General features: G+C 48.2%; 1 protein-coding gene across 1 annotated transcript in view; it reads right to left on the bottom strand.

The window, feature by feature from the left end:
* Positions 1-3,641: 3,641 nt before the first annotated feature.
* ARHGAP8 (Rho GTPase activating protein 8) overlaps positions 3,642-12,986 on the bottom strand; it is a 29,537-nt gene continuing 20,192 nt past the window's right edge. Inside the window, exons 9-13 of the mRNA XM_061564307.1 lie at positions 11,871-11,944; positions 11,684-11,761; positions 10,781-10,915; positions 8,202-8,305; positions 3,642-6,385 (exon numbers count right to left, since the gene is read on the bottom strand). Coding sequence (XP_061420291.1) covers positions 6,146-6,385; positions 8,202-8,305; positions 10,781-10,915; positions 11,684-11,761; positions 11,871-11,944 — 631 coding nt within the window. The 3' untranslated portion in view covers positions 3,642-6,145. The remainder of the gene's footprint in view (positions 6,386-8,201; positions 8,306-10,780; positions 10,916-11,683; positions 11,762-11,870; positions 11,945-12,986) is intronic.

Here is a 12,986-nt window from a genome sequence, read left to right as displayed (position 1 = left end):
TTTGCGGTCCTTTTACGCAGAGTTCCTGAGTTTGCCTTGTGTCATTATTTTTACAATGTCGGTGTTACGGCCTCTAAACCGGAGACTCATTCGGAATGTAAAGGACAACAGAAAATTGTTTAGTGGATACAAGCAAAACTAATTTATTTCCCATTTTATCGTCGTACATATTTTTTCTTCCAAAAATCTGTTTCAGTATTTTCAGAGCTCCAGACTTACAGTACCGTTTGTAGTTTTTCAGAACCGGGTAATGTAATGGATATTTCTTGCGCAGAAGTGGCTACAAGCAGGAGAAGGCTCTGTGCTCTTGAGAAGCCATGAACAGGATGCCATGGAGGAGACTACAACTGTGCACAAGCCAACACGTGACCTGCTCTGAACATTCGTCGTCTTGAGTGCCGTAATATCTTGCACGACAAATGAGCCTTTCATTTTTTTACGCGTGTCGCCTTTTGGTACCAACACAGACCCATAAGTGTCAACGTGGATAACATTTACACGTACGAATGTACCATGTAAGGAAGTCTACTCGTATTTAGTGGAGCAATGGCGCTGTGGGTAGCATACTGCACGACAAACCTGGCAACCCGAGTTCAATTCCCAGTCACGGCGAACATCTGCGGCAAGTGATATGTCTCAAACCCACACTAACAAGTGTGAAGTATGGTCAAACAACACCCTCAACTGACTGCGGGGAGGCCTGAAGTAGAAATTACGTCTGTAATTTAAATGGCATTTCATTAACAAAAACCGTTTGGTGTTGTACAATTGAATAGTGAGTCCACTAATGGCAACAGAAAAATCGGTAAACTACTACAAAATATTGTTCAAACTGGAGAAAAAAATCACTTCACATGAAAGAGCCCTGGGGTTCGCATGCTGTGATATCATGGTATCAATGGAAGGTGAACCATGCAGACTTTGGTGATGCTGCATTGACAGGTGATGAGAACGCCCAGGTACTTAACTCGACACAATAACATTTCCTTAAATGTAAAAAATACATAAAAGGTGATGTTTCAGGCAATTGCTCTTAAGATGAATGCGAGGTGTTCATTTGCCTATCTATAGACACGCTGGTTCTGCTGTGACACCAATGCTTCGCAGTACGCGTTTGACCCAATCGCCTTGCCACGACAGCATTCGATTGATCATTTGCATCCCCGTTAAAGTAATGACATTTTTTTTACAACACACCAGCAGTCTTATCATCGGACGCATCCATTGCGAGCGCAACGGTTGACTTCAAGCAAAGTGACGACACAAAAACATCCATGAATGTCCACGAAGTATTTTTTTCTGTGTGCGTTGGGTTAGATCAAGTAAATGCCCGTTTTACACGTGGACTTTCGCGACCAATATCCATAATACAGGTTTTTTTGGGGGGTTAGATCGCATAAATATAAATGTGTCAAAGCCCCCATTACCCAAAACAGCAAATTAGTCAGAATTGTCTTGTAAACAAAACATGCCAATTAGTTACTAGTTCGGTACACACTGGTTGTGTTAGAGTAAACCCACATTTACAATTCGAGTCCTGTGACTTTTTTTCTCGTAACTACAACATGCATCAGGCAACAACCATAATTGTGGATAAATCATCCTGTTTCGGTCTTAGAGGGGGTACATCTGATGTCGTTATGTGAGGCAATCAGGGGCGAACACCAGAGAGAGTGAGTGAGGGGGGGGGTTAATGTCATATAAATAACAATAAATAAAAATACCTTTTTTTAGGACACAGACCACTTGAATTGCATTACCCACGGTACTGGATTCGAGGAAGTCACAAGCGGCGTTGACGCGTATTGACGTTTGCAGGAGCTCGCCGTTGAGGGGGGCACACAGCGGTCAAGCGGAGCAGCCAAATGCAGCCAGCCACCTGCGCTTGGCATCTCATTGTGCTTGGGTTTGGTGCCAAAATGTTTTACTTGCAGCGGTGGGCTCCCTCCCTCCCTTCCTGAAGTTCACTGCGACAAAAGACTGCAGAGAGAAAGAGAGAGAGCCCTGGCAGGAGATTTACGACTGGCAGGGCTTGTCTGCGAGGCGCTTGCCAAGCCCCGAAATCTGCAAGCAGCAACTACTGCCTTGTGTTGTGAACTGGTCGTTGGGAAGGTGTTTTAAAAGCGTGGTAAAAAATATGTATCTTCTTGGTTCTTTTGGTAAAGTCACGTAGAATGGAAATAATAAAAGAATAAAAATAAACCAATAAAATATTTCTCACGACGTTTCGGCTCCAACGCAAGCAGCCGTCCTCAAGCAGCCGTCCTCAGCTGAGGACGGCTGCTTGCGTTGTAGCCGAAACGTCGTGAGAATTATTTTATTATATTTTATTTTTATTATTTTATTATGTTTGATTTTTATTATTTTATTATTTCCCTTCTACGTGACTTTACCGAAAGAACCAAGAAGATTAATCCTTGCAGTCACGAAAGCTTTAAATCGAAAAATAAAAAAATATATATTTACTCTCGTGATGCCCTCTAAGTCTGTGTCAATATTATCCATAAGGGGTTTCTTCTTGGGTTAGATCGCATCGATATAAATGTGTTGTGAAACCCACCACCACCCAACACCCTAATTCTTAAGGCTTGTCACGTAAACTAAACATTGCGACGTAACGAATTGGCATGCTTTGTTTACTTGACAAACCCTACTAATTTGCTGTCAGGTGGTGGTGGGTTTGACGACCTATTTACGTGATCTAACCTCCCCAAAAACATGCCTCTTGTGGATCGTCAGGAAGGTCTTTTAAGCATGGTAAAATATTGACTCTAATGATGCACTCATAACCATTACGTTTGTCGTATGCACAATGCCTGGTATACAGGAGGTCGTGGGTTCGATCCTGACCCTGAGGCATGGATATTTGGAGTTCGCATGTCTCTCTCTCCGTGGTCGCGGAGATTTTTCTCCGGGTCCTCCAGTTTTTCCCTCGTTTACAATCAACGTCAGGCGTTAGTATTTCGGCTGCTATAAATGTCCACGTGATAAGCCACTTCGTTGAGCTATCATTTGTGGCCAGTCGTTTACGAAAGAGCTATAACAGCTCAGTGGGCCTTACCTGGTAAAAAATAAAGTTGTTTTGCTTTAAAGCGTGGTAAAGTAGTTATTCTCTTGATGCCCTCACAACCGTTAAGTCTGTGTAATATGATGCATGCTCATTGTGAGTGTGATTATTGTATTTATGCAATGATGCATTGCTTCTAAGGTAAATTTAATCGATAACTTATTATATCAAAGCAATAATTGATTTCACGTAGAATTTGCAGTGTATGTACGTAGCGGGAAATACAGGCAGAGTACAATGTACACTGACCAGTGTGGTAAAATAAATGGCCAACCCCCCCCCCCACCCCCTGACCAACACGATGTGCAAGATGTCGTTCATCCAGCAGTGGATCGAGAATGGATGGAATTCAACGCTCCAATTATTATTTCATGGTCGGAAACTTTTGGGGGGAGCGGTGGCACAATTGTTCACGAACCTGTACGGAAGTGTACTGACAAAGTGCCCATAAATTATTGTTATTTTAAAGCCGTATGCCGAATGATATCTGGCGGTTACCGTATTCGTGGCATGACATTTTAAATTGCAAAAGCAAGGCCTCCTTGAAAGGAAAGGAATTGTTGACGTTCACGTGTATGCATTTATTTTTTATTGAACGCGTGCATGTTTACACGAACTCAGAGCAGCAGCAGCAGAGGCGATCACTAAATTAAAGTGGCTCTTCCAATCCCTCTCAACAAAAACAGTCCCTGGCATGTTTGCAAATGCAGTGGTGGAAGAGGGGGGGGGGGGCAGCTATTTAATTTCAATCTTCTATGTATTTCCTTGCACCCTGTTACCTTGTCACGTTTCACAAAACATTCACTAAACATACCCGAATATGAATTGAGAAAATTATTGGGTGTGTTTCTATCACCGACCCCCCTCCCCCCTTCAGTAATTGCACGTTTATTGATGGTTGCCGTGTATCCACACGGCACCCACGGCACCCACGGCTCGGGCAAAGCAAAGCGCAATCGGTCTCTGGCAGGAGGTGACGGCGGCAATACTCGACCGCGCATGCCGAACGGCGGCAGAGCCACTGCCACTCCACTATTCAGTGATTTTTACAATCGCGATGCCAATCGCAAGCGGCCCCGGGGGCAGGAGGGCCTGAATTTGTTTTCGTAAATTGGAAGCAACCCAAAAAAAAACCCCACTGTCCATCACCGCGCACGGAACAAAAGTGAAACCAATCATGTTGTTGTGGCAAGCGTAGTGATGTCCCAGTCTGCTTCTTGGCGTGCAGTGAATTTGCCCCACCACCACCACCACTCTGCAGCGGATGACGCCGCTCGACCATCTGATGGCGTGTCACGTCTGCAGAGAACGGCCTTAAACGTCGCGGCGTGCACAAATTGTACAACGTGTCAAACAACAAATGTTCGGCCCTTTGTGAAAGTTAAATATTTTAAAAATTCAGCGTGTAAAAAAAAAAAATCACTCAAGTGTGCATTCTCACATCATTGTCATCAGCATGGCCAGCACTAAAACTATGCAATAATACGAGCAATACAAAACGGAAAAAGGAAGAAAATAAGGTTTTGTACTTTGGTTAAAAACTCGTTTTTCTAGTCCACGCCGTCAATAGCTTAGTGACCAGTGGACGCCGGCATGGACGAAGAAAAAATGTCGACTTCGCAGTAACGCAAGTTCACGCGTTTAAAATTGCCACTGCGCTTAACAAAAAAGTCTCTGCAGTGCAGAACTGTCGTGTTTTCGGGTTGCACCATGCAATTCTCCGTTCCTGAAGCTGGCAGTACGCGGCGCGAAACGTCGGACACACCGTGCAGAACAACACGCGGCGCATCCCGTGAACCCATCGCGAGCGTCGCACGGCCAAAGCATCACCGCTGAGAAATAAAAAACCTCACGCGGTGGTAATGCATTGGCTTCTTTATCAACGCGTGTTCCGCCCTTGTGTGTACAAGGGCATTTTAAGATGCCGCATTTTCCCACAGCGCGACCATGCCAGCACTCCACACTGGGTTAAGTCCATCCCGTGCTCGGCCTAGCGAGCCTCAAGCCGGGAGGGCATCATCGGTCGTGTGAGCTGGTAACATGGTTGAGGTCAAAGGTCGAATAGTAGGAAGGCGGGGAGGGGACTTACCTGGAGCTGGAGGGAGTAGCAAACAATTTACGCAGCGGTATTTCTTCAACTGTGGGTTGCGACCCCCACCACCACCACCGCCGCATCACCCCAGGGCAGTCCCCTCCCGTTGCCATGTCGAGGGAGGTTGCCACTCAAAACAGCAAGGCACGTGTTTTTTTAAATAATGAAATAAATCTGCCGATATCATTATTGCGATGGATTGCTTGACCATGGCGAGTGAACACTATGATAATACTGCCCGTGACCGCCTCCCTCCCCCCATGCCTCCCATCGCCCCCAGCAATTTGTGGTCAAACTAAAAAAAAGGGGATGATCTCAAGTCGAAAAGGTTTGTGGACCCCACTGTTCTAGAGGAAACAAGGTATACGTGCGCGAGTTTGGGGAAAAAAAAATGTACGATATTTTTTGACCCTTGTACGCGGTACGTATTGTAACAGGGATCACGTGGCCACTGCCGCCACAATGAGGCACGTCCGCTCCCCGAAATAAAATAAAATGAACAATAAAAATCGTGACCCCGAGTTACGACAACTCGTAGAATTGTGACGAATGTTGAAAACAGTTCCAGCCACGCTGCCTGGTGTGCGTCCACGATAAACGAGCGCTCCGTTTCTGTGCAGCGTCGACGGTGGGCTTGGGCATCGCATGAGGATAGGCAAGTGGATGACAATAGCTACGGAGTGGCGGCCAAAGGAGGGGAAAGCACCCAAGAGGACATCCACCATGGAGATGTCGGTGTTGGGGCGGATTGATGCATCGTGGATTGATGCTTGACAGGACCGTGATGGACGGTGGCGACTTGGGGAGGACTTCATGCCGCAGTGGGTCTCGCGTGGCCGACGGTGATGGCGACGACAACGACGATGACGATGACGCCGATCTCGCACCCCAATATTGTGTTGTAACTATGCCCCCCCCGTAAGTGCATGCGTTTTAAATGTCACAGTTTGGTTCAGGGCCTGCACGCAGCCGCCCTCAACGCCGCGTCAGGAATTGCCGAGGCTGCCCGAAGGCAGCTCTCCCTCCTCCTGCTTCTTCTCTGCCGCCGGCGGCGGCGGCGGCGAGAAGATGCACCCGTGGAACTCGAACAGGAGCTCGGCGAAGGCGATGATCGGCAGCGCTCGGTCCAGCGAGTGGCCCCCGTCGCGCGGCCACACGAGGTTGGGGCCGAACACGAAGCCCAGGTTCCGCGCGCTCGTCTTGTTGTGGATGCTCTCGTCCAGTACCTGCCGTAGAGACGTAGGCTTCTTACCCTTCGGCCGGAAACGCAGCGAACCGACTCAGGCCATTCGTCTCGCCACAGGTGGACCAAATGAGTACCGCATTGTGGAAAGTTAATGATGGTGTGAATGTGGATGAATTTGCTCCCAGTCATTTCTTTCTTTCTTTAGAACTGCTTTTTAGTGTTTTAGTTTGTCGTCCTTCCCCCGCACCTCTGATTAGCACGGTTGGCCACGTACGGTGGCGGCGGAGGAAGTTCAACGTACATGTATACCTTCATAATCAACGTTTTTGGGTTAGATCGCGTTATATATAAATGTGTCGTAACCCTCCACCACCCGACACGGCCAATCTGCAAAAAAGTGTCACGTTGACAAAAGACAAATAGTTCACTACTTTATCCCACCGGTGTGTTGAAGCGTGAAACCACAACATTTACAATAAGCTCAGCCTACGTGTTAAACTGTACATGTATACCGCCGTAGAAATGTGGGAATTTCTACCAACGGGATTGGGGATGTAAGAATGTTTTGAGCACTGGGCCTAACACAGCGGCGTAGCGCGGTTGTCCTGGGTCCCAGTGTCAAGAATGAAATCCCCCCCCCCCTTTCCCTCCGAGTAGCCCGGTGCCTGGGGCCCTCTGGTCCATGGGCATCCGTACGGCAGTTGCACCGCCCGCACACTCGACAGCTGCCTTGGAAACAAACTCTGACTTTTTCCCCGTAAACTTCACTTTGGTACGCAAATAAACGGTGCACTTCCTCAATGCGCGATCAAAGCAAGAGAGAGACATTGGCAGGATTTCTTGAGATTCTTAAGAGCAAACAATAAATATTATTTTAAATTATAATGCGGGCACCGTTAACGACGACGGTGGCGGTTGCTATTTTGAGCCCTGCGTTTTGTAATGCAGACTGGCTCGGAGAGGCGGTGAGGGGGCCCCTTTGTTGTGTTTATTCCTGGTGGTGTTGATCACGCAATCAAACCGTGTGAAGAGCCTTGGCGTGTACGGTACGAAGACTCGCCTCAGAGACCAGGCCTGCCAAGCGATGCAACAGAAGACCCCAAAAAACCGAGCCAGGTTTCGTCGGCGCCAGATTTGCCGCTGGGTCGGTGGCACGCTGCTTCGCACACTGCACCGTGAATTCGGTGACACTAGTTAAGATTCCCGGTCACGGCGAAAGTAAGGAGATGACCGACGGCCGGTGAGCGGGCGAGAGGCCGGAGTGAATCGGTGAGTGCTAGATAATTAACCCTTTCCCATTCCGATGACGTATGTGTACGTCATTAGTTTTTCTTCAGATTCTGTTTAGACGTACGTCATGGGAATGGAATCGAAGAAAATTTTTTATATCCTTATCGGGACGTCTTCAGGTCGGAAGACGGACCGAAGCTTCCACACGGCCATGCCGGAGGGCGTGTTGGACAGTTTGGCGCCAGCTATCGTAGAGTGTGGTCGTGTCGCTACGGTTCTCTGCGGTGAGTACAATGTCTTTAAAAACAACGGTCCTACGCCTCTCGAAAAAAAATTCACGCTATGCGCTTGCGTGTTCCGAGGTTCAGCGGTGAACGGGATACCCACCCTGCAACTTGCAGACGTCTCGGAACGAGAAAGGGTTAATAAACCCCGACTGCTTCACGTTGACTGAGATAAGGTAGATCGAGGTAGGTGCTGGGTGCTCCACCCCAGATATGACAGCAGAAAGATTTCCAGCTTTGGCCGAATTTGTGCATTGCATTATTACCAATACATGTTCAGAGTTCAAGAAGGCTTTGGCGCAGGAGAGGCCTCGAAGCTGTGGTGGAAGGAGGGTCACTTACCGTGTTGAGGAAGCACATGAGGAATTTCAGGACGTTGTAGTTCAGCGCAGGGATCGTCTGCAGCATCTCCTTTATCCTGGTGATGCGCAGACTCGTCTCCACCCCTGGCAATGAGAAACAATTATTGTTAACGCCCGTGAATGTGTACAGCCCCCTCTCTGTCAATCTACGACTGGATGACGGCTGCCCCATGCTGTACGGGTTTTCTGAGACCAGAAATTTGGTATGGATGCAGAGGTATACATTTCACTAGATGGAGACGAGAGGAGGAACGACACAGAGTAACTCGGATACGAGAGGACTCGGAGTAGCGTCATCGTGGGGAGCCCTTTGTCCGGGCGTACGTCTCTACAGGCTCATGATGCTGATGATGATTAAAACTACAAGGCCCACTGAGCTACATAGCTCTTCTTCAGAAGCCACCTGGCAACACTTGATAGCTCAACGAAGTGGCTTACTATCATGTGGACATTTGCAGCAGCCAAATACTCATGAACGCACGTTTCTATTTGTAGAGGAGAAAAACCGGAGGACCCGGAGACAAATCCACGCGACCACAGGGAGAACATACGGACTCTAAATTTACAGCAGGTGTTAAGGATCGGGATCGAACCCACAACCTCCTGTATACCAGGTCAGGGAGTTAACATCTCGCCACGATGACGAAGGCCTGCCCATTCAATGTTGGTCACACGGGATGTTTGACCACACTTACATTTTTCTTGTGAATTTAGATCCTCTGGCTGTCTTTCCAGTTCTCTAAATAAAAACGGCTTATGGACAGCTCCTTTATTTCAGCCGTACAATGCCACATGTATTATCGCTGTAAGCATGAACCCAAACTCATCGACTCTTCAAATGTGATTCGGCGCAAGTATCGCGAGCTTCAGTATCGATATTAACCGATGAATCGATGCATCGTTGCTACGTCCCTGCTTGTTGTCGTGTGCAAGTATTTCGATTTAAAAAAAATTGGCGTGCCCCTTGCACAGGCCAATCACTCTTCATACGCTACAGCAATTTTACTGGAGCAGTTACACCTGATGACGGAGACTTGTGTTGCTTCCGAAACGTCGCGAGTTAATTTATTGAATTTTTTTACCTACGTGACTTTACCGAAAAAAAAGTGTATGAATCCTTGCAGTCACGAAAACTTCAAATCGAGAATCACTCAGACTTCCACTCACAAGGAGGTCCGAGTTTGTCTGAGCCAATCGGCTGGCCGGCCATCCCTCGCTTACCCAGTGGTGCGTCCCACGTGTAGGGGAGGTCTGACGCAACTCGTTTCCGCGCTCACTGTGCATGCACTGTGAGTTTTCGCGTCACCGTGAATTGATTACGCATTCTAACGCCCAAGCGAAGCGACGCAGCAGCTGTTTGATGACACACGCGACCTCGGGTTGGACGCCCGCGAGCGATCAGTGTGGCGGAACGAGCGGCGCTGTTCGGAGGAGGGGCAGAGGATTTTGCCTTTCTGGCCAGTTGCTGCCAACTCCTTAAAAGCGGGAAAAGTCGGCAGACGAAGCCGAGTCGGCAAACGTCGCTAGACATGACCTGCGAAGGTCATCATCGATGTTACAATGTGCTGAGGTGTTACGCAGAGTAAACTGATACGGGATCCTTAACACACACATACCTGGAATCTCTCCGCAAGCTGCAAGTTACCCTCGGCTGTGAAAGTCGCTGGATTTGTTGCAAGCAAAATTTTGTTGCACGGGAAACTCCCAAAAAAGTCGCCGCAATCTCGCGGCAAGATTGCCGAGTTGACAACGACACCAATCTCATCCCCCATGGTTGTGGCAGCGCGAGGCATAAACAAACAAACAAACACTTAGGGGTGTCCCAAGTAGCTCAAGAGGTACTAAATTAATGAACGTCGTCTCGAATTGAGATCATTATTAAAATCTAGATTTGGAGCTTTCGTGACGGCAAGGATTCATACTCTTAGGTTTTTTACATAAAGTCACGTAGGTAAATAATAATAATAAAATAATAATAAATGAAAATAACTAAATTAAATCACGATGTTTCGGAAGCAGCGCAAGCCTCCATGATCAGGTGTTACTGCTCCAGTAAAATTACTGTAGCGTAATTTGTAGCGTAATTTTACTGGAGCAGTTACACCTGATGACGGAGGCTTGTGTTGCTTCGGAAACGTCGTGATTTAATTTAGTTATTTTCATTTATTATTATTTTATTTTATTATTATAATTTTTTTACCTACGTGACTTTACCAAAAAAACCTAAGAGTATGAATCCTTATTTTAAAAATAATAAAGCTCATCATTCCAATACGACTATGACAAATAATTGTGGTTAGTCCATTAACTCAATGACTTCACACAAAACTGTGGTACAATTAATTAGCGTCGCTTGTCTCCGGCACGTAACGTTTGTCGTCACGTGTCGCAGCACAAGAGTGAGTCGCTGCCTGGGGCCCCCTCCCAAAGTGCCTGCATCAACGCTGCCCCCTCCCCGCTCCCCCCGCTGCAACCTCCCGCCCCTTCCCCCCGAGCGTGCGTTGGAAGTGACAGAAAGAGAAGGGGGGGGGGGGGCAGTGTGAACGGGGGACTCCTCACGGTGCAGCGCGAGGATCTTGTGGTAGAGCTGTAGGGTGAGCAGCGGCTCGGGCAGCTCGCGCAGGAACGTCTTGAGGGTGACGGCGGCCACGCGAACGTCCTCCTTGTTGTACTCATCGAAGCGCACGGGCTTGCCTGCGAGGGGGGGGGGGCGCGAGTGGAGCGTCGACGGGACGCCTGAGACGATTAACAACGGACGGCTCCTTATATCGCGTGCGCGCGTAGACCGGGCGCGGATTTGGCCAGCTGTCCGATGTGAGTTTGAAGAGCACTTCCGATTACGTGCGGTGCGAAAGAAGTTTCAACATACGTGCGTACGATAAAAAAAATTCTAGATTTGAAGCTTTCGTGACTGCAAGGATTCATATTCTTAGGTTTTTTCAGTGACTTTACCGAAAAAACCTAAGAATATAAAAATATCGCAGGCCGAAACGCCGCAGTGAGAGGCCATCGTGGTTTCACCGGTGTATTTTGAAAACTACCACGCTTCTGACCGAGCTTTACGTGTTTTATATTTAATCATTCTTGCCCAATTTTTCGCACCCCTGCGCAAGCACAAACCAAGTCCCGTGGCGCCGACACAATTAAGAAGGACAAATGTGGGTAGCTGCGTGTGAACATGGAATCACAGTTTCCAACAACAAAACATTTGGTATTTAAGGGTAAAGGCGCAACCCTGCGGCTGCTCGCTCACACCACTGCTGGCGGAAGGGTCTCCTCCCCACTCGAGTGAGCTCTGGGCAGCTCCTCCTAGAGGGTGTTTTGGCCTACTCTCCCACACTTTTGGGTGATGTATCTACATCGTAAAGAGCTGATTTTGGGTTACATCGTCCTTCGTACAAATGATCGAAATTGAACAAAGACAGAAGAGTTGATCGGGGAGTCAAGTGTTGAGCGTCGCACCGAGGTTGTACTTCTGCTGAACTTCTTTAATGAGCTGAACGTTCACGGAGCGTTGAAACAAACCCTCCGTCTTCAAGCCTGGAGGGACGGAGGAGAGGATTAGGGTGTGGATTAAATGCTTTGCCTTTAAAACTGTTTAATTTATTCGGATGATTGGAGAGAGAAAAAAAATACAAAGAGTCGTCACCATTTTCTTTCAGGTAGCCCACCGTCTCTCTCATGACAAGGGGAATGTCCTCACCGCTGCTCTTCTCTTTGAGCCTGCAAGCGAGACGGTGACATTTACATCATCGGCGTCACCTCACCACGCAGACGATCCGTTTGAAACACTCGTCGAGCAAAGGAACCACTCCGTTTTAAAGATATCGACTGCCCTGTGGCAGGAGGACGACACGGAACTCGTTCCGAGACCCCTTCATCCGCGCACCCCACTTTCCCACACGCCCTGTTCAACGTTCAAGAAGAAGTTCCCTGCATGGCAACAAACCACTGGGAGTAAATGTTGACGGTCATATAAATCTTCACAAAAAATTACGTGGACAGAACATCGAATTTAGTGTTATGGGTGTTTTTTGTGAATAAATGGGTGAACGGGCGAACACCGTCAACTCGCTGCACCTGAGAACCCAGTTTCTCATGGGTGGCTGAAATCCCAACATTAGAACCCAAGTCTCAGCGGTGCCGGCTCTCTGCTCTGAGCCCCGAATCACTTGCCCACCTATTCGTAGGGAAATTCTTATTTAGTTTAACAGCAAATATAAACAGAACTCCACGCTGCGTCTCCACGGATTGTCCATCGGCCTCCCGGCTTTCCGGGCCGACATTATCTAGCAGCATTTGGTTAAGCAAGCAAACTCAGGACCGGATTGTGACCGTCTGGGTCTCATCAGCAGAGCCAGGCTTATGAAACAAATGCCGATGGGTTACCGGATGTTATTGGCAGGAGCACTCAAAATAAATAAACTACGGGGCCCTACCCAAAATAAAAAAAATACGGAATACAGCGTACAAAGCCACGATCATAAGTCACAGTGGAGCATTCGTTCGTACAGTTTGTAACAAAGTAAATCAGCCGCCAGCGTGCGGGACGCGACTAACGCCAACGAGTTTTGCCGCCCCAAGCGAGAATCGTTGGAAGGATGCCACTAATGCGCTCCGCACGAACATAGCGGAGTGGGGGGGCGGGGGGTGGATGATGTTGGCTCCACGCTGCGACGTGGCCCCCTTTTAAGACGGCGACTTGTCAAATGGAGCACAGCTCACTCCCTCACGGCCAGGGGTCATCTCTGCCGGGACCCACTCC

This window comes from Lethenteron reissneri, chromosome 33 (genome assembly GCF_015708825.2).
Source record: "Lethenteron reissneri isolate LAM-NWPU_2019-01 chromosome 33, ASM1570882v1, whole genome shotgun sequence".
In the NCBI taxonomy this organism is placed as follows: domain Eukaryota; kingdom Metazoa; phylum Chordata; class Hyperoartia; order Petromyzontiformes; family Petromyzontidae; genus Lethenteron; species Lethenteron reissneri.
This window is presented reverse-complemented; position numbering and strand designations above follow the sequence as displayed.